This window comes from Desmodus rotundus, chromosome 7 (genome assembly GCF_022682495.2).
Source record: "Desmodus rotundus isolate HL8 chromosome 7, HLdesRot8A.1, whole genome shotgun sequence".
Classification (NCBI taxonomy): Eukaryota; Metazoa; Chordata; class Mammalia; order Chiroptera; family Phyllostomidae; genus Desmodus; species Desmodus rotundus.
Window position 1 is genome coordinate 4,538,079 of NC_071393.1, and position 19,345 is coordinate 4,557,423.

General features: G+C 41.6%; 2 protein-coding genes across 3 annotated transcripts; one reads left to right on the top strand and one right to left on the bottom strand.

Moving 5' to 3' along the window:
* Positions 1 to 816: 816 nt before the first annotated feature.
* Positions 817 to 10,166, bottom strand: GPN3 (GPN-loop GTPase 3). 2 transcript variants are annotated; one of them, XM_024567045.3, is made up of 8 exons: positions 10,016 to 10,166; positions 7,761 to 7,869; positions 5,674 to 5,841; positions 3,917 to 4,041; positions 3,024 to 3,139; positions 2,778 to 2,874; positions 1,989 to 2,117; positions 817 to 1,384 (listed from the first exon to the last, which is right to left on the bottom strand). In XM_024567045.3, exons 1-8 carry the CDS (start codon positions 10,061 to 10,063, stop codon positions 1,322 to 1,324), a joined length of 855 nt encoding a protein of 284 aa, XP_024422813.1. In that variant the 5' UTR covers positions 10,064 to 10,166; the 3' UTR covers positions 817 to 1,321. The 2 variants fall into 2 exon arrangements, with proteins under 2 accessions (XP_024422813.1, XP_045056706.1); XM_045200771.3 differs by having other exon boundaries at positions 10,056 to 10,142.
* A 219-nt stretch (positions 10,167 to 10,385) lies between these two features.
* FAM216A (family with sequence similarity 216 member A) lies at positions 10,386 to 18,603 on the top strand. Its single transcript, XM_024567046.4, is given in 8 exon segments — positions 10,386 to 10,921; positions 12,210 to 12,250; positions 14,002 to 14,123; positions 15,831 to 15,960; positions 16,042 to 16,219; positions 16,760 to 16,842; positions 18,007 to 18,101; positions 18,104 to 18,603. Coding segments are annotated over 8 exon segments (762 nt in total). The 5' UTR covers positions 10,386 to 10,829; the 3' UTR covers positions 18,125 to 18,603.
* The last annotated feature ends 742 nt before the right edge of the window (positions 18,604 to 19,345 follow it).

Here is a 19,345-nt window from a genome sequence, read left to right on the forward strand (position 1 = left end):
TTGCTAGGTGAATGAATGCACCCAACCCACTGGTTCTTAAAATGGGGAAGGATAGCACACTGAGAAGGGATCTGTGCATTCCTCTGTACTGCATGCAGTTCTTTGTGCAATGAAGAAAATGGACTCTGGGTTTGAATTCCAGCTCCAACACTTACTGGCTGTGTAATTTTGGGCCAGTTAATGAACCTCTCTGCATCAGTTGCCTCACCTGGAAATGGAGATGACAGTACTTAATGTAGTTTTGTGAGGATGAATGAATTGCATGTAACAGGCTTAGAATTTGCATGCCTAGAACATCCAAGGCTCGGGAATTTTTAATCTAATACTAGAAAGTGCCTCATGTTAAAAGCCAAGTTCATTGCTGCTTTGGGGCGTTTCTTCTGCCAGTCCCTTTGACTGCAGTACTTTGCCCCATGTTCCACAGCTAATTTCTTATTTAGGTTTCTGGCCAAATAGCACCTTATAGGAGTCATCTTCTTTGACAATGAGCCCAAAGTAGCCTATCACTCTCCCTTTCATTACGGTTTCTTCTTCCCATTCCTTTATCAGAGGCTTCCTTGTTTATGGTTAGTCTCCAGGGCCCAGCAGGTCAGCTCCATGAGCATAAGGTTTTGTCTGTCCTGCATGCTCCCATTTTATCCCCAGTGCCTGACACCCACCAGTAAATTGAACCATGTCAGGCTCTCCTACATAGGAAAATTTACTAATTCAAAAATTTGCCCTGGCTGAGTATTTCAAATTCTGAATGGAGAACAGGAGTGTAATAAAAAGTTAGTGCTGTTTATTTTACTTATATACACATACCTTAAAATATAGTAATGTTTCATTTTTTAATTATACAAACAATACATATTCAACATAGGAAAATTGAAAGACAAATAAATAACGGTCTTATTTATATCCTTACAGAGTTTTACCTATGGACACACACATGTATTTTTTGTTACAATAATTCCTGCCCATGGGGAAAAAACCCTGAAATATAACAAAAGCCAAACAGAAAAAAAATAAAGGTAGACTGGTCTTAACTGTACCACAGGCACTAATTTACATTATATACAAATCTATGTGCATTCATTTCAATTTCAACTTTTAAAATCTAAATTGATGCTGTAAAAATATAACACTAAAGGATTTCACTTTAAACAGCAGCAGGTTCAGAATAGCTAAGAACGTGATTCAGGTGTGCTGCCGATAAAGAGCCAAGTATTATTTTTTTCACTAAAATAAGCAGCTTTCTAGGATGACATCCTTTGAGAAAAATGTTTTGCTGGTTCAGCCACAAACTCTTCACATACATAGTTACTTTTTAATAAACTCTTTATTCTTTCTGGTGCTCTTGAAAATATTCATCAAACATAGAAGACGACTCATCTTCATGTTCCTAACACAAAGGAAACAAAACAGAAAATACATTGATTTCCCCTTAGTGAGACCTAGTACGTGTTTACGCATTTTTCAGGTAATGCTCTATAGGAAGCTTAACACCCCAGCACCAGCTCCAGGTGGTGCTCATAGGTAACAGTTAACAATAACGCAAGGCATCACTGATGGATTATCTCCAGACATGGGATCAGTGAGAGGGCTTATATCTCTTGAGAAGCATTTCTTATGTGAGCTTACACTCACGCTGATTCTCAACTAATTTGCTGTGCCGGTGCCCCCCCCCCCCGACAACTATTGTTAGTCTTTCCACCAACATATGTGAGGGTAGCCCAAGTTCAACTGGATTTCACCTCCTCTTTGCATCTACCCCAAGCGCGGAGGACAGAGAAGCATAATTCAGTAACAGTGCCTCTGTTAAAAGCACAGTCAAACTGACAGCGCTCTTGGAGCTCAGGTGTCAATCTCAGAGATCACCCAGAAAAGCCCAGGTTGTGGCCAGCATGAGGACAGAACTTAATCTGAGTTCCTGGGATTATGCAGGACCCCAGAAATGCTGGCAAACAATTTTACCAAAAGCCAATTAATACTCTAACCCTAACTACCTTTGGTTCTTTAAATTCCAAGTCTTCTCCATACTGAATGGCAAAATCGACATGCTGCAGCACCATGTTCATGCTCTCCTCATCCGACTGGTCGTACGGCAAGAACCGCACCATGCTGTAGTCGTCAATCTGTAAGTGGCGGATTTCAGAAATTTTCAACTGAACGTTTGCGTTTTTACAACCATTTATAATGATTAAACCATTTGTGGCGGGGGGGGGGGGGGGTAGTAATAGACATACACAGAACAGAAAACCAGTATTTTTTTTCTGATCTGACTTACTAGAACACTCAACTTACTACTTAACTAGATACTGTTTCATAGGCATTTCTCTGAATTCAACAACCACTGGAAATCTCAACAGGGCACGGACAGTTCTGAACTCCCAAAGTGGCTTCGAATAGTGGACAGGTCAGTTACTTTACTGGCTATTGCCAGTAACTGCTTCTAAATTAAACTGCTCACTGGCCAGCCCCCAGCCTCTCACCACCATCTCCCCTTTGCAAGGAAATAGGGTTGGACTGGGTTTTCCATAATGGTGGTCGCTCACTGACTGGACATTGGCCCCATTAATGATATCTGAGTTTGGGATGGGGACAAATAGGTAGTGACTACACCCTAAACAGGGGCCACTTGCATTAGGAATTAGCATCACTGCCAGAGTGCGGTCCTGGGAGTGAAGTTCCTGTAGGGTCAGGAGACTTATCAAGAGGTCCTAAGATAAGACAAGAAATTGGAGAGACCAGATCATTTAAAGAATAACAATCACAAAACAACTTAACAAGCTTACCAGTCCACATATAGCTTTAGTCAATTTTTTGAATTTTTTGCTTCTTAAGTCACTTGTAGAATCATCTAATAAAGAATACATGTCTGGATCCAGAAACCTTTAAAAGTCAGAGAAAGACTGATGAATAAAAGGAAGAATAAGTCAGGAAACTAGACTTAGAGATGCACAGAACCTCACATGTAAATAAAGCTTAGAAGGTTCACCTCTGCAATTCAGATCTGATGATAATGGAAGACGTGAACTTACTTCTCAATTTCCTTCTTGGCTTTCTTACTCAGCAGGTCCATTTTCGTCATGATGTTAACTTGTGGAATTTCTAGAGAGATCATAGCGCTCAGGGCTGCCAAGATGCCAGAAATAAACTAAAGGAGGAAACAGGAAAGAGAAGATGAAATCAATTAGTGCCAACAAAGTCCCCTGGTCTCTGCATGGAAGAGAGGCTTCTACTCCTCCCGGAGCAAAACTGGCCTAAGTGAAAGAAACACTAATCCTAAAGAAAAGGCAGTCCAACAATCAGATGGCTGACCCTTGGTTTCCAAATGTGAGGAGAAAAAAAGATGTAAATTTAATCTACAGTGATCACAAATCTCAATTTAGGTGATAACTTTAACCTTCTTTCCCACTGAAAATTCCTTAAGGGCTATTACTGAGAAATAAAGTTTTAGATAGTTCACAGCCCTGGCTGGGTAGCTCAGGTGGTTAGAGCACCGTCCCAATGTGCCAAGGTTGTGGGTTTGATCCCTGGTCAGGGCACATACAAGAGTCCATCCAATGAATGCCTTTATAAGTGGAACAACAAATTGATGTTTATCCCTCTCTCTCTCTCTTCTCCTTTTTCTCTAAAAATCAGTTAAGTTAAAAAAATTAGATAGTTCATAACTAGACAAATGATCCTCAGAAAATTAAAAGCATGTATGATGTGCACCTGCTTCATTTTCCTTGGTGAGTAGTTCTCTAACATCTATGTAACATAATTTACCATTTCAGTTAAAAATACATTATAATAATTTAATAGGAAGGGATACTACATAAGTCTACAGTTCAGTTTGTGAAATGTCTAGAACTGCACAATGATTAAAGGAGACTGTCATCTGCTTGTACCCGCGACTGAAATATCGACAGCAGATTTATCCCCCAACCTTGAACGACTCCACCATGAACTGGGAATCAACCAGGAAAACTCCACAGACTCGGAACTCCCACTGTTCTAGCTGCTGGACCAGTTGTTTCATCACGGGCAGGTGCGTATACAACTCAATCTGACCTACGTAAAGATCATTACAAGACTATTACAATCAGGAAATACATTAAATCATCAACTTACAAGAAAAAAATTTTCCCCAAAAAACAGTTTTAAAAATATATATTCTATTTTAAGGAGTCTTACAGCCTCCTGACTCAATCACAAGATCGTGAGGTTCATCACACTTTAGCTTTTGCCCATCAAAAGTGAGTGCTTCACATCAGCAAATGAGTGGATCAAAAAACTATGGCACATTTACACAATGGGAATTCTATGCAGCAGAGAGAAAGAAGGAGCTTATACCCTTTGCCAACAGCATGGATAAAACTGGAGAGCATTATGCGAAGTGAAATAAGCCAGGCGGTGAGGACAAATACCATATGATCTCACCTGTAACTGGAACATAATCAACAAAAGAAAAAAGCAAACAAAATATAACCAGAGTCCCTGAAGTTAAGAACAATCTAACAATAGCCAGAGGGGAGGGGGGAGGGGCCAGTGGGGAGAAAGGTTTACAGGAACTACTATGAAGGACACATGGACATAACCAAGGGGGAGGGTAGAAGCAAGGGAGGGAGGTGGGTTTGGATGGGGGGGAAGGGGAGGGAAAAAATGCAGACAACTGTAATTGAACAATAAAATAATTTTTAAAAAACATTAAAAAAAAACCCCATGAGTGCTTCAAAGGTGTGTGTAGTTTTGGAATACTGATCAAGCTGTACACTCGATGTCTGCACTTCTCTGTGGGTGGGTGTATGTTCAATTAAAAGCAATGGGGCCCTGACTGGAGTGGCTCAGTGGGTTGGGCATTGTCCTGCAAAGCAAAAGGTCATCAGTTGGATTCCCAGTCAGAGTATATGCCTGGGAATGCATGGGGCCAGGTCCGAATTTGGGGGCATGTGAGAGGCAACCGATCCATGTTTCTCTCACACACTGATGTCTCTCTCTCTTTCTCCCTCCTTTCCCCTCTCTCTAAAAATAAATTTTAAAAATCTAAGTAAATAAATAAAAGCAAAGGAAAAAAGAGCCACAAATGATCAAAGCCAGGTTAAGCTCAAGTCTAAAACTCACAATTTGGCTTACGAAGTCATGTGTGATTACCTGTCCCCTACCAGCCTCACTTCACAAGTTTCCCCTTTGTGCCCTGTGTGCTTCTGCCACAATGGCCTTTATGGTGCCTCAAACCTACCTCTTCCTTCCTGCCCCTGGGCCTGCAACATGCTGTGACTGCTGCCTGGACCACGGTCTCCCTCCCCTTCACCCTATGGCGCAGCTTACAGGTCACCAGACCAGGGTTAGCCTCCCCTAACCTCCCTGCTGCATGAAGGGCTGTCTACTTCTGTGGGGCACCTGTCACAAATGGGTATTAAGTAATCCTTTTGGTGACTTTTGTTTATACTGTCTAGCACTGATACTTGACTGTGAGCTCCCTGAGGGCGCAGACCTGGTTGCCTGGCTCTCTGTGGTATTCCCAGGGTACAAAGGTAAGCACGCAGTAAACTCATTGAATGAATGAGAGCCAATGAGTAAGAGCTCTGTACCTTACTGCAGGGTGTATAGTTTATAGCTACGAATGCTCACTCCACCTTCCCTCACTGAGGACAGAACCATTATGATGTCAAGGCAAATGACACCTTCAAATTTCTGACCTACCTGGACAGTCAAAAAGGATGTAGTCATCCTCTACATGGCCAAGACAGCTCTCCAGCCAGTCAAAATTATTGGCAAAGTACTCCATGCAAAATACCAATCCTCCATTGGGACCGAACCGCAGAGAATCGTCCTCCATGACATCATCCACTTCGATCAGTTCCCGGATGTCTGAAAAAGACAGGCAGGGCCCACGATAGAAGAGTGTCCTTTTGAAAACTGCTATCCTCACTGGTGATAATTAACAACTATAGAAAAACTCACATGTACGACATTATTTCTGTACGTGGCTATTCACCGTAGTAGTGCCTGTGGGAACTGATTAAGGTACCACAGCCAGACAACAGAATCTCATGCAGCCATAAAAAGGAAAAGCTCTTTAAGTACTTGATCATGATACAATCTCCCAGGTGCACTGTTACGTGAAAAGCATGAGAACTCTGTAAGAATGTCATCGCTTGTGTTTAAAAACAAGACAAAGACTCACGATATATACATAATAATTACGTTTTGATTTGATATGCATAGATTATGGAAAGACAACCCAGAGACTGGCAACTGGCTGCCTCCTGGGAGGGGAGCCGACTGCTGGGACACAGAGCTGCGAGGGAGGCTCGACTCTTTTGTATCTTTTACATTTTGAGCCACGTAAACATACAATACCTACTGCATAACAAGTAAACCAATTATTATTATTGCAAACCAAGAAAACCAATTATTACTTCTGAACACAAAGAACCCTTTGTGTTCACACAAAGAACACACAAAGAGCCAACAGCTCCCTGTCCCCAACTTCCCGCTGTATCTGACATACCCAACCACCAATGCTTTCTTGAAACATTCTCTCCTCCTAGCTTTTGTGATGCAACGTTCTCCTGACTTTTAATTTTTTAAAGGTTTTATTTATTTTATTTTTAGAGAGAGGGGAAGAAAGGAGAGAAACATCAATGTGAGAGAGAAGCATCGACTGGTTGCCTCTCATAACGCCCCCAATTGGGGACCTGGCCTGCAACCCAGGCATGTACCTTGACAGGGAATTGAACCAGTGACCTTTCAGTTCACAGGCCAGCGCTCAATCCACTGAGCCACACCAGCCAGGGCTCTCCTGACATTTTTGCTATCTTACTGACTCCACCTCCTCTACCCAACCTCTGAAGATTAGACGACTTCGAGGCTTGGTCTTGGGTTAAGCATACCACCTCCCAACATGGTCTCATCCAGCCTGCTCCATCTATATGCTGCTGGCCCTCACATTTATATCTTCAGGTCTGACTTCATCCCTGAATCCCAAACGAGCCACAGTTAGCCCCTTCATATTGCCTCTTGATATCTATCGGACATCTCAAACTTAGTAAGTGCAAAGAAAACTGCCCCAAACCTAAACCAGCCCCTACTCATTTCTTTCTTTCACTCATTACACTTTTTCTGGAATACCCATTTGCATCTCTAGGCTATTTATTGACCTTCGTGTCCCCTCATCTCGGAAAGCCTTTCCCCAGCCTGGTGAGCACATTACTTAGCACTTTCAGGTCTGGGTCCACCGCCATCCCTGCCTACACCACCGCCACCCCTACCTACACCACCAAAAGTGATCTCCCCCAGTTACTCCCTCTCCTCAGCCAACAGGCAGTCCCCATCACAATCTGTTACCTGCTGACTGTTGCTTATCTCCCCCACTAAAAGGTACACGAAGGCAGGTATAGATATGTCTTATTCTACAGACATCTGAATGAATTAAAAGAATTAAAAAAAAAAAACCCAAAACACTTAGGCAGCTCACTCAGAGTATGATCAGCAGTAAACCAGACTCGCCACAGCAGCACTAAGCATGAAAGGGGCAGAAGGGAAGGGTCAGGGAGGAAGGCATCTACTCACTTTTACTTCGTACATAAGAGACTGAGAAAGGATGCTGTCACACACATCAACAAAAGTGGATATCATAAATGACATTTAAATTGATGCTGTTCACTGTGAAACCAGAGGACCAGATATAATAATTTTTTAGCTTCTGTGCTCAGCGGACAGCACCCTGTGCCTCCTCGCCCCCTTATTTTCCCTGCAGGAGCGGGAAGGCTCTGCTCAGGACTCACCCGCCATTACGGAGTAGTTGAAGTGTTCTGCTGCAGGATCAAGGTTCACGACTTGAACAGACCGGTTGAGGGCTTCACAGTGCTGGACCATGGTGGCACAATAGGTGCTCTGCAATGTCACAAGGCACAAGGGGTTAGGGCAACAGCATTGTTTGTTACCTCCTGCAACCCCAGAATGGCTCTCTCCACCCCTTGGGCAGTGTCCACTAAGGACAAAAGTAGGCCTTCCTTGACCGGGAGAATGAATGAAAACAGAAAAGGCACTGAGCCAGGAGTCAAGACACCTGACTGGCTGCGGATCCAGACTGGCTGTGACTCAGGGGTAACTTTGGGAATGCAGCTTCTCCACTCTGCTCCTCAATTTTCTCATCTCTATCTAAGCTGACCTCCATGACCAATAAGGCTCCTTACTGCTCTCCCATGCAACAAGCAGAATTTAAAGAGAATATTTCTGGTTACATACTGCAGCACCTAACACATGGAGTCTCCACTAGGACTTGTACCGTCCAAACGAAGCTGTAGGCAGGGTGATGAGAGATGATGTCTCTGAGGAGGGGATACTGGAGCAGAGGAACTGGAATGTGCTTGCCAAGCCAGAGGAAGAACATTTCAAGGTGAGAGAACACCAAGGTCGATAAACAGTGCGGAGGTGGGCTATGGGTTCGCGACTTTTGGTTTATAGAATCCTTTATTACTCTTGTAGCTGTGATCGCACTGTGTTGTGGTCACCTCTAGGCTACTTGTCTTCTCTCCCACCCTCTATGTAAAGGTAGGGATGTGTTGTATTCAGTTTTGTAAGTCAAGGGACTAGCATAGTACCTGGTACATAATAAATGCTTGGTAATTACTTCTTGCTGACTGACTTAACATTTGGTTCTAAATTCCCCAAGAGAGATGTTTGCGTGCTTTGTTCAACAACACAGTCCTCAGGGCCCAGAACAGTGCTTGGCACAAAGACCAGGCTCAGTGAGATTTTTCTGACATCAAAAATCAAAAGATTTTTCTCAGCATCAAAAATTTATAGAAAGAGCCCTGGCTGGTGTAGCTCAGTGGATTGAGCATGAGCCTGCGAGCCAAGGGGTCCCTGGTTCGATTCCCGGTCAGGGCGCATGCCTGGCTTGTGGGGCGGGTCCCCAGTAGGGGATGCGTGAGAGGCGGCCACACATTGATGTTTCTCTCCCTTTCTCTCTTCCACCCTTCCTCTCTCTCTAAAAATAAATAAATGTAACCTTTAAAAAAATTATAGAAAGATACTTTCTAAAACGATCAGTCTGAAAAGCAATCTAGACTATAGAAATAACCTCCATCTTGCTTTCTCATTAGTGACTTTACACATACATGTTGGGTAGGCAAGCACCATATCACAGCCACACATATGTATAGCTCCTGCACCCAGATTAGGGCAAACCTCAAAACAATGTGTTAAAGACTGAAGCCACACAACACCTCCACAGACTTGAATGTTTCCCACACTCCGGCTATTTGACCATATCCTCACCATTTCTACCACATTTGAATGCCTCTAATATTATTCCCTTAATACTTGTTTACAAGAAAAAATTGTGTCGCTCTTGTAAACAGAAAACCAGTTGTATTTATCTGAACACGAAGATAACCATGAAATTGAATGAAACTTTACAACTCTTTTTTGTTCTAGCTAAACATAACTGCTTGTCAAAAGCTCTGAGGCTAAGATCTGAAAAGACTTGGGGATTTAAGCAAGTGTCGAAGAAACACCAGCACCAAACTGACAATTTCACCTGGTTGCAAACTGAAAGACAATTGAGAAGGGAGCAACTTTTTCAATGTGATTCAATGTACATTAACGCCAGGTCCATGCACCTCCTAAAATCGCCTTAAATGCCAGAAGTCTACGTTTCAAGGCCTGAGAAACAGTGATTAACAAGACCCCTGGGAGCTAGACAGGGCCGGATTCGGTAATTAGACAAAACTGAATTCCAGACGCCACTTAACTAGCTGTGATCCTGGGCAAAGAACCTATGTCTCCTTTTTCTGTAAAATAATAGGGCTTGTTTTCAGAGGGTTGTTGTGGGAATAAACGAGGCGTTCAGCGCGGTATCTTGGGGATGTATACAATGAACATCAGAAACTATCATTACTCCCTTTCAAAACAACAGAAGCCTGAAGCCCAGGCTGCAGAAGCGAGCTGCCCAGGGTCTCAGGGTTCCTCCGCAGGAGCCGAACCCTGGCCTCCCACGAACTCCGACGTTTCCCTCCTTCTGCCAAATCCTCACCTTCCCGCTGCCTGCCGGGCCCATGACCAGCTGCGCGTACCGAGGCATGTCCACGTTCCCGAAGCCGCCCGCCGCACAGCCACTACCACAAGCCTGACGGCCACGCTCCCGCCGGCCCTAGCGCAACGCCCCGAGTTCCGGAAACACGAAGTGCCGACCAATCACAATCCAAAATCCGTTTCTGTGTTCCGTTCCGCCCCACCTCCGACTACGGACCTCCCCGCAGGTCAAATCCCTTGTGAAACGCGTCCTGAGAAAACCACAGGAAGGGACGGAAGTTGAGCGCGTGCATACAAGTATTAACGGCTGGGGGAAGTCGGCCGTTAGGAGACCGGCGTAGCCTCCTCGCTTTGGTAATAACTGTTAACGGATAACGGATAATTCTCCGCATTCCTGCTCCGGGTGCTTTGGTTTTTGGTTTGCGTACTGATGTTTGACCTGCGTGGTGACACTCAAGAATTGCAGATTTGCTGAGGGTCTGGAATACTGAGGTGGAAGGCACCTCCTGTTTCAGGGGGCATGAATATTTCCTTTCCGTGACGCATCCGTTCCACAAAAAGATGCAAACGTGCAAACTCGCAGTCAACTAAACAACCCCGCCCCTCCCCCAATTTAACTCCGGGATCGTGGATCTGCCCTCCTAGCTCTCCCGAATCTTCGGGCGGTGTCTGGGGCGCTCCGGAGGGGGCTAGAATCTGGCGCCCGCCTCTTCACCCTCAATATCACCCGACCTGACGCACGCGTGCTAATCCTGGAGGGGAAGGAGGGAAAGCTCTCGCACACAGCTCGCGGTCCTGGCACCCAGGACGACGAGATGGCCGGCCAGGGTGCGGTGTCCGCCAGGACGGACTGCTGCTGTTCCGCAGAGCCGCCTGCCGTGGCCAGGACCGAGGGTGGTGACTGCGGGTGAGGCTGCGGGACCCTAAGGGTTAGGGAGGACGGCGACCGGCCCTGGTAGAGGAATGGTTGGGAGAAGGCTGCTCCAAGCGACTAGTCCCCAATGCACTGAAGCGAGAGGCGGGGAGAACCTTTGTTGTGGCCCGGATGGGAAATATGGAAGCCAACTCAGTGTTTAAGGGAAGAGCTTCTGAGGAGGAGTGTTTGTGGTAATGACAAGGCGGTGACTGCGACAGTCGCCTGCCTGCATCTTTCTGCCCCGAGGGGGCGCTGCGAAACCTGCTGGAAAAATTGCGGTCTGGCTACCGGACCTCTACGTAAACCCGGGAGAGGGAGACCGGGAGACTGCTGTAGAGTCCGCTGCTCAACCGAGGGCTAACAAGTGGATAAATCAGTGCCCTGAATGTGGCATTAGCCACCTTTATGTCAAGTGAGGATTCATAATCATCAATGAAACATGACTATGAAGATTAGAGGCACTTGATCTTGGCATTTTATTCATACAGAAGTTTCTTCATAAACCTTCTTTATTTTGAGCAGGTTTTTACTATTATTTCCCAGATGCGGAAGACAATTAGCTGCTGAAGTCACTGCAGAAGGCCGTACCTCCTCTTCCCTCTCATCAGTTATTCCCGAGCTGTTCCTCTCCTGTTCGGCTCATAGCCATGGCTCCGGCTGCACACATGGCCCTTTTTTTTTTTAAATTTGTGGTCTTGTGTTTCTTTTCTGTTCATCACAGTGCTTAGTGAAATGCTGGATCCTAGTATATTAGGAGATAAATGAACTCTTGCTCATTGGATAGATTGGAGGAAGAAGGAAGGGTGTTTTAATTTGAGAAAGTAAAAAAGAACTTGTACAAAATTAGAAATATTCTAAACCAAGTTAGTTCTAGTACATCTTAATTACATACATAAATAACAAGATAGTCTTTTCCATAGCCAAATTACTTCTTCGAAATAAAGACAGCAAGAACATATTCTGGATAGCACAGAAGCCCAAACTACTTTATTGAAATCAATGTAGGAGTTGCAGTATGTTAGGATATAAAAGTAAGACCAAACCTGGCTTAAAGTAAATCCTGTCTAATATGGTAAAAAATCTCACATAACTCACTTTGAATAAGTCTGGAGCCCTTAGGACATAACCAGAATTATAGGAGAAAATTTGCCAAACATTCTTTCTCATGAAAACTATAAATCATAAGCAACACTGTTCTTTTTTCATTTAAAATACTTTTTTAATGCTTATAAAGCTGTCAGTTATTACCTATTATTTACATCCTTTCTTTTTTTAACAGATCAGCTGGACATTCTTATTACCAGAAATCCAAAGGTACTGGTGAGTAGAGCATATAAAGCAGATATACCTATAAATAACATGGTTCAGAGAAGCCAATTTTGCTATAACTACTCACACAATGGAGTTTTAAAAATAGGTGTTATTAGTATCCTTTGGTGAACTTCAGAGAACAATCAGCAGATTCTTTGTCTCCCTTTAAGATGTCTTACATCAAGCATTTTAAAAACAGTATTTCAAAATACCAAAGAATCTGAGAACTGTTTATAACTGATGTTGATTGAGAGCACAGAGCACAGCTTGGGGTTTATATATAGACCGATGGGGAAAAATTTTAATTGAACAACTTCAAAGAATGTAAAATATTTCTCAATGCTGCTGTTTTCCCCTCTCTCAGAGTAAAGAGTAGAGCTGCTGGAGTTAAAAGAGGGTTAGACCAGGCTATGATATGCATCTCAGGAGTATTTATTATCAGGGACAAAAAGATATATTCCTAGATAATTAGCTCACTTTTATGAATTGAAAAAGAATTTAAAAAAATAAACTTTTGAAATGTTCACTTGATATTCACTTCATTATTATAGTTTCCAAATTATGATTTAAGAGCCATAATACCAATTTCCACACGATTTTCTATTGTTGGCAAACTAGTTAGCCATATCTGATTTACCAAAATCTTAAAGAAATAACTAAATTTAAAATTTAATATGTAAAATTATAGTGGCCTTTGTTGTCAATAATATTGAAACAAAACTTTGCTTAATCAATTCACTTTACTAAGTAAAGGCTTTTAACTAAAATCTGTTCCGCCAGCTTTATCTGTAATAGCCCGAAACTGGAAACAGCCCAAATGTCCATCTACAGGTGGATGTAGCATCAAATTGTGGCTTATACGTACATGTAATGGAATATAACCCAACAATAAAAATGAACTATTGTTATACTCACATGGATGGATTTCAAACTAACTTTGTTGAGTTAAAAAGCCAAACAAGAGAATATATCAATATATACTGTACGTTTCCATTTATATCAAACTCAAGAAAATGCAATCTAATTTAGAGTGGTGGCATATCAGTTGGGGGTAGGGGTGGGGAGAAGGGAAGTGTTACAGAGTTATTTTCTGATTAAATTTTGCCAGATATGGCCTTTTCCCTAACTGCGACTGAAGTTTATACCCTAAATTAAGTTACTGGTCTCAATATATTTAAAACTGAATACTAGTTCCCATTCTTCTGGGAAGATTATTCGAGATTATTCTTTCAATTGGCCCATGTCAGCATTTAAAACAATGAGATAACTGAAATTATGTAAAAATAGTTTTGATAAATTTCTGCAGAGCTCTCTATTTTAATACTGTCTCAATAAAGGGATTAAATTTGTATCATTCTGTCTTGAGTATAATACAGAATAGAATTTTTAAACTAAATACTAAAGTCAAATGAATGATAAAATTTTGTTGTGAATCTTTAAAGCACAAATCCTGCATGTATATTCCTGGTTAGTATGATCTGACATACAATAAACTAAAAAAAGTATGAGTTTGCATCTCAACTGAATTCAGTACAATGTAGTCCATATATAATAATACATACACAGTAAATATATTTATAAATACCTTAGATTTTTGCGCTTTACAACCAAATGGCATAGCATATAGACTCTTCATATTTAATATTGATTCATGCTACTACTCCAGAATGATCATGGACATATGCAAATACATAGATCTTAAAAATTTTGTATAACTGATCTTTCTCATGAAAGTCACATAATAATGTCCTTGCCTACAGATGGACTCAAAGATGGACACAAAATGAATTCCCACATCGTCAAGCTACAAGAGTTACGGAAAACTCCTGAAATGCAAACAGTTCACGTTTCTAAGTCAACTACAGATGTGTCCTTTCCGAAGGTATGCTGTCTACCAATAATTATTTAAATACTAATTGTCTTTGTATTCAGAGCTGAACTTTCTTTTTAAAAAGATTGTATTTATTTTTAGAGTGAGGGGAAGGACGGGGGGAAAGAAAGGGAGAGAAATATTGACATTAGAGAGAAACATTGATGAGTTCCTGCTCATCTGTGTCCCCGGGGACTGAACCCAGAACCCAGGCATGTGCCCTGACCCATAATCCAACTGCCAGGCTTTCGCTTTGCAGGACAATGCCCAACCAACTGAGCCACACTTGTCAGGGCTGGGCTGAACTTTTTGTTGAAGATAAGCTACTCAGAGCAATGATTTTGAACCTTTTTCATCTCATGACACACATAAACTAATTACTAAAATTCTGCAGCACATCAAAAAATACACTTTTTGCCAATCTGACAAAAAATAAACAAGTATAATTTTGATTCATTCACACCAGATGGCTATTGCTTTGCTGGCTATTGTCAGTTTTTTATTTGGCAACCTAAGGGAAAAGAGGTCAGTGTCCCTGACTTCGTGGTAAGGTATTGCATGTTTTAAATACTCTAGTGGCACACCAGTTGAAAATTGCTGACTTAGAAGGCAAGGCACTGCAGAAGACAAGTTGCACCCAGCATATTGTATAGGAGCCCATACATATCTGTTGGGTAAATCCAGGAATGAATGAATCATTATAGATTCCTTATCATAACAATAAGAGCTTTATGATACTTCAGATCTGATGTATCCTTATGCAGGAAACTCAGTGCCCCAAACATAAAGATGCTTGAGGAAAGTTCCATTCTAGAGATGCAAACCAGACCTCATAAAGATTTTGTTCAAGGACTACAAAATTAGAAGCAAGCAAGTAAAGGAAATGGCAGTAGGCCTACTAATGGGTCTCTATTACCCATTAAAGACCATAGCTGCTGGAGCATCCTCTCCAGAGCAACACAAAATAAAGGAGGCTTACTAAAGATTTGTACCAACTGGTACATTTTTCTGGCCAACATTTTGAATTTTCAGTAAGTCCTGTGTATGTATATATTGTTTGCATACATGCGTATGTAGTGGAATCTTGCATTTTATACAAGTGTTAACCTCTAAAATCAGCAAGTACAGTGAAAATTTCAGTCGAAATTACTTATTCAGAGACCATCAGACTACCCTGCACTCTGTCCAATACAGTTTTTCTTCTGGTGCTAGAAAAGATTGTTCCTTCAGAAAAACTATGAGTAATTGGGTTGCTTTTATATCCTACATTACATAGAAGATGAGATGCCCACACTCACAGAGAACCACGTGGAATTAAGACTCACTGACTTGGGGTGGTGAGCACACAGTACAACACACAGATGATGTGTGATAGAATTGTCTGCCTGAAACCTATATAATTTTATTAACCAATGTTATCACAATAAATTCAGTTTTTAAAAAAGATGCATCACACACACAGACTAACAAAATAGCAAATTCATATTTTCCTTATTCTTCTATGGCAGTAGTTCTCCAACCACATGGGGCATGTGAATCACTTGAATGGAAATGGCAAGCAGAGTTACTTGTACTGTTTAAATGGCCGTTTCTTTCTCTGTCGTCTTGGCCAAATTAACATGGTTGAATTTGCTTAAGTAAAATGTATAGATGGCACAACTCTGTTGGACATTCATCCTTTCAGATAAAGCCCTTTGTAAGTCTTGTTCTCTCTTTCAGCATCCAAACCTCCTCATATGGCAGAAGCGCTATCTGTGCTGCATCGATAAGATCTGTAATGTGAACTCCATGAGGGTGTTGATGAAGAAGCAGTACACGCATGTGGTCGAGCGCAACTCTCAAAAGCCAGGCAGGTGCCCCTGCAGTTAGTTTCTTACTAGTTGTCACCAGAAATGAGAGGGTCTTGTAACAGAGGTGATTTGTATGACAGGTGTCCTCACTCATCACAGGAGTCGCCTCAGTTCCCGTCACTCGCAGAGGCAGCGTCACCCCTGCACTACATGGCGACACCAGCTGGATAGAGAGGACCCAGGGCCTTCCAACACTGCAGCCACACCTGCGCCTGAAATGCAGCATTCCCTTTGGCGACCAGTGAGAAACAAAGGAGGGTCTGTTTCTTATTGTTTAAAAGGAGGAAATGTACCCTAATTTTATTTGAAGGGTAGCTCAATGGTATTATACAGCTTGTGATCCCTATTATGTTCACTTTGCTAAGTTCAGAACAGGTTGGACAAAAAGTACAAAAGGATATCTTATAATCTCTTTACTGAGCTGACTGGGATATACCACATCTTCTAGAACTTGTTTTGTGGAATTATCAACATTTCTTGATCAGCTGGAGATATAGAAGACTGCCCTTTGCAGTGATTCCCACTGAAATTCAAAGTAATGCAAACACTTCCAAAATAGAAGCATATGGTTGCTTCTGCACAGGGGAATACTATAAACAACAAGGGAGGAAAAAAAGAGATAAGCCTAATTATTCAACCTGCACAATAGTTAGCTTTGCGTTTCAGGAGAATTTGGGGGCTGAACGAGGTCTCTGGTGATGCTGGCAGCTTAATAAAGAGAATTGGTGTAGTCTTCCACATGCATTAGGTAACTGTTCACTTTGCAGGTTCCCATTAAGATGCTTCTCTTTCTTATAGACTAAAAACTGGATATGTGTCTAAAACAAGATATAAGTCGCTGAAGATTTTTAGAAAAACAGGAAGACTGTTCATGCAATCAGGTAAATGTGGAATTTAAAAAATGCATTTTTACACATCTTTATGCTTAAAAAATATTAAACCCAATTTAGATTCATTTTTATTACATAAGACATTGAAAATTTAGACTATGATTTGCTTTTATTGCTCCAAATAAAACTAAACATGAAAATATTTCTCCTCTCATTTACAAGAATACACTGCTCAGAGGAGTAAGATTCAAGGTATTTCTAATTCTAAATAAAGATATAACATCAAGGCCAGAGACTTAACAGAGAATGTATCAAAACCCAGATTCACAAAAACATGACTTTTTCAAGCTATAGCACTTCTTTTATGAAGTAGGGTCATTTTTGGATGGGCACCATATTTTGTGTAGCATCAAATAAGTTACAAAGGGCTGTTACCACCGATGCCATTTTAATATTCCACAAGCCAGTGGAGGCGCAAGCCAAGCTGGTGACATGACAGAGCAACTCCGACCAATGGAGTCAGGAAGGATCCGCTTGAAGGACCCTCCTGCCACCATCACAGAACACCACAAAATGAAAAAGGCAGAAAGGAAGAAGGACCAAATGCTCAGAAGTGTTCCTCAGAATTGATAAAGTGGGAAGAATGAAGTGGAAGTAACTTTCTAGTAACTACCACAGCGAGTAGGGAAGCGGATAGGAAGTGGGGAGGCAGACCTTCTGAACTGGTATCTGGTTGCTATGTGACAGCACCACTCAGCTCTGCTCTGAGTGCCATACTAGGCCTATTCAGGAAGTGAGGGGAATGGCCCTGGTGAAGGTGAGTCTGGTTCCAAAAAGAACAGCTAGAGGGAGCCCCAGGTAGGGGAAAGATCCCTGTGGTCCCCAAGAGAGAGATGAGAAGGAAATTAAAGAACACGGAGAATGCTGAAACTAACTTTCCTCTAACTGTAAGTTCAAAAAGCACAGGGAAAATAGTTCTTAGAGAATTTGCTATATAATAACTTGGCTGGAATACAATACTGGGTATCTTATTTTTAAAAGTAAGAGATTTGGGGGAAGGGGCAGTTATTAAGTTTTGAAAATTATAGCCAATCTGTTTTTGCTAAAGGTTTATCAATAAGGTAGGTCATTTTGAAGGTTGTTCTTATATACAAATTTCAGTGTTCAGGGTGAAATATAATTTTGTTTCCAACCCTTCTTTTTTATTGTCTTCAGTTTCTACAAATGATTTTGAATCATACATGAATGAAGAAAAAAGAGAAGATTTACTAAGTAAGTGTATGCAGTCAATGTCAATTGAAGAACAGGGAGAGAACATCTGATGTTAACTTGACGACCTTGTCTTGTGTATTGAATTGCCAAAGGTAGGGGGAGGGGTTGTGAATTGTGTCCTCTCTCTACATTTAAGATAGCATTGTTATACACCATTAAGTCATTAAATAATTTTAGTTCAGAAACTTTTACAACAATGTAATTGGTTTGATGTAGTTCTATGTTCCCATATTTGTGTAACAGTCTATGTGTAATAATGCTTTAATTTCTATCTTGATACAATTAAAATTTTTGTCACATAAACGGAATTATTTTTTCTTTAAATTTGACAAATACATTGAATAATTTTTTGTTTACAATAAATCCTAAAACAGCAACACTAGACTATCTGACAAGTATTTTCTTTTCTTTTTTAAGATTTTATTTATTTTTAGACAGAAGGGAAGGGAAGGAGAAAGGAGAGAAACATCAATGTGTGGTTGCTTCTCACGTGCCCCCTACTAGGGACCTGGCCCACAAGCCAAGCATGTTCCCTGACTGGGAATTGAACCCGGCAACCCTTTGGTTCACAGGCCTGTGTTTAGTCCACTGAGACACACCAGCCAGGGCTGACAAGTATTTTCTTGATTGGGCTGAGGAAAACTCTTGAAATATCCTATTACAGCATAGCATTTAATAGGGATAACACCCTGGCTTGCAAAGAAGATGCTTAATAAACATTTGCTGCTTGAATACAACTTAAAAATGGAAATTTTAATTTGCCCTATTTTATGAAAATTGCCACACAAACTCTTGGCCTCTCACACTAGAGAGATGTACTAATGAGGATTCTTTGCATTATTCTTCCCTTCTAAACATGAGTGTTCAAAAAACTTTTTTTGTTCCAACTTGAAAAATAGGAATAGGGCAATTTTTTAAAGTTATTTGCTTTTTTTAAGAGAGAGGGGAAGGGAGGGACAAAGTGAGGGAGAGAAACAATGATATATAGAGAGATGCCTTTGGCACAGCCCCAACTGGGGACCCAGCCGGAAACCCAGGCATGTGCCCTGACTAGGAATCAAACCAGCAACCTTTCTGTTCACAGGCCGGCCCTCAATCCACTGAGCCACACCAGGCAGGGCAGGAATAGAGCACCTTAAAGCAGCAGTTTGAAGAATCTCTGCTGATTTAGTCTGTCCACATGGCATCTTATTTAGAAAGTGAAATCCGACTTCAGCATTATGATTCAGAATGTAGTAAGAAATGAGAGCTCTGAAAGGGCATCTCGTCCATCTCATCACTT

What these genes read in the sequence shown, in the direction of transcription:
- GPN3 (XM_024567045.3), bottom strand. Translation starts at nt 10,063, where the DNA reads ATGCCTCGGTACGCGCAGCTGGTCATGGGCCCGGCAGGCAGCGGGAAG. An exon ending in GCCCGGCAGGCAGCGGGAAG is followed by an intron (nt 7,870 to 10,015) that starts GTGAGGATTTGG and finishes GTGACATTGCAG; the next exon opens with AGCACCTATTGTGCCACCAT. An exon ending in CAACTACTCCGTAATGGCGG is followed by an intron (nt 5,842 to 7,760) that starts GTGAGTCCTGAG and finishes TGTCTTTTTCAG; the next exon opens with ACATCCGGGAACTGATCGAA.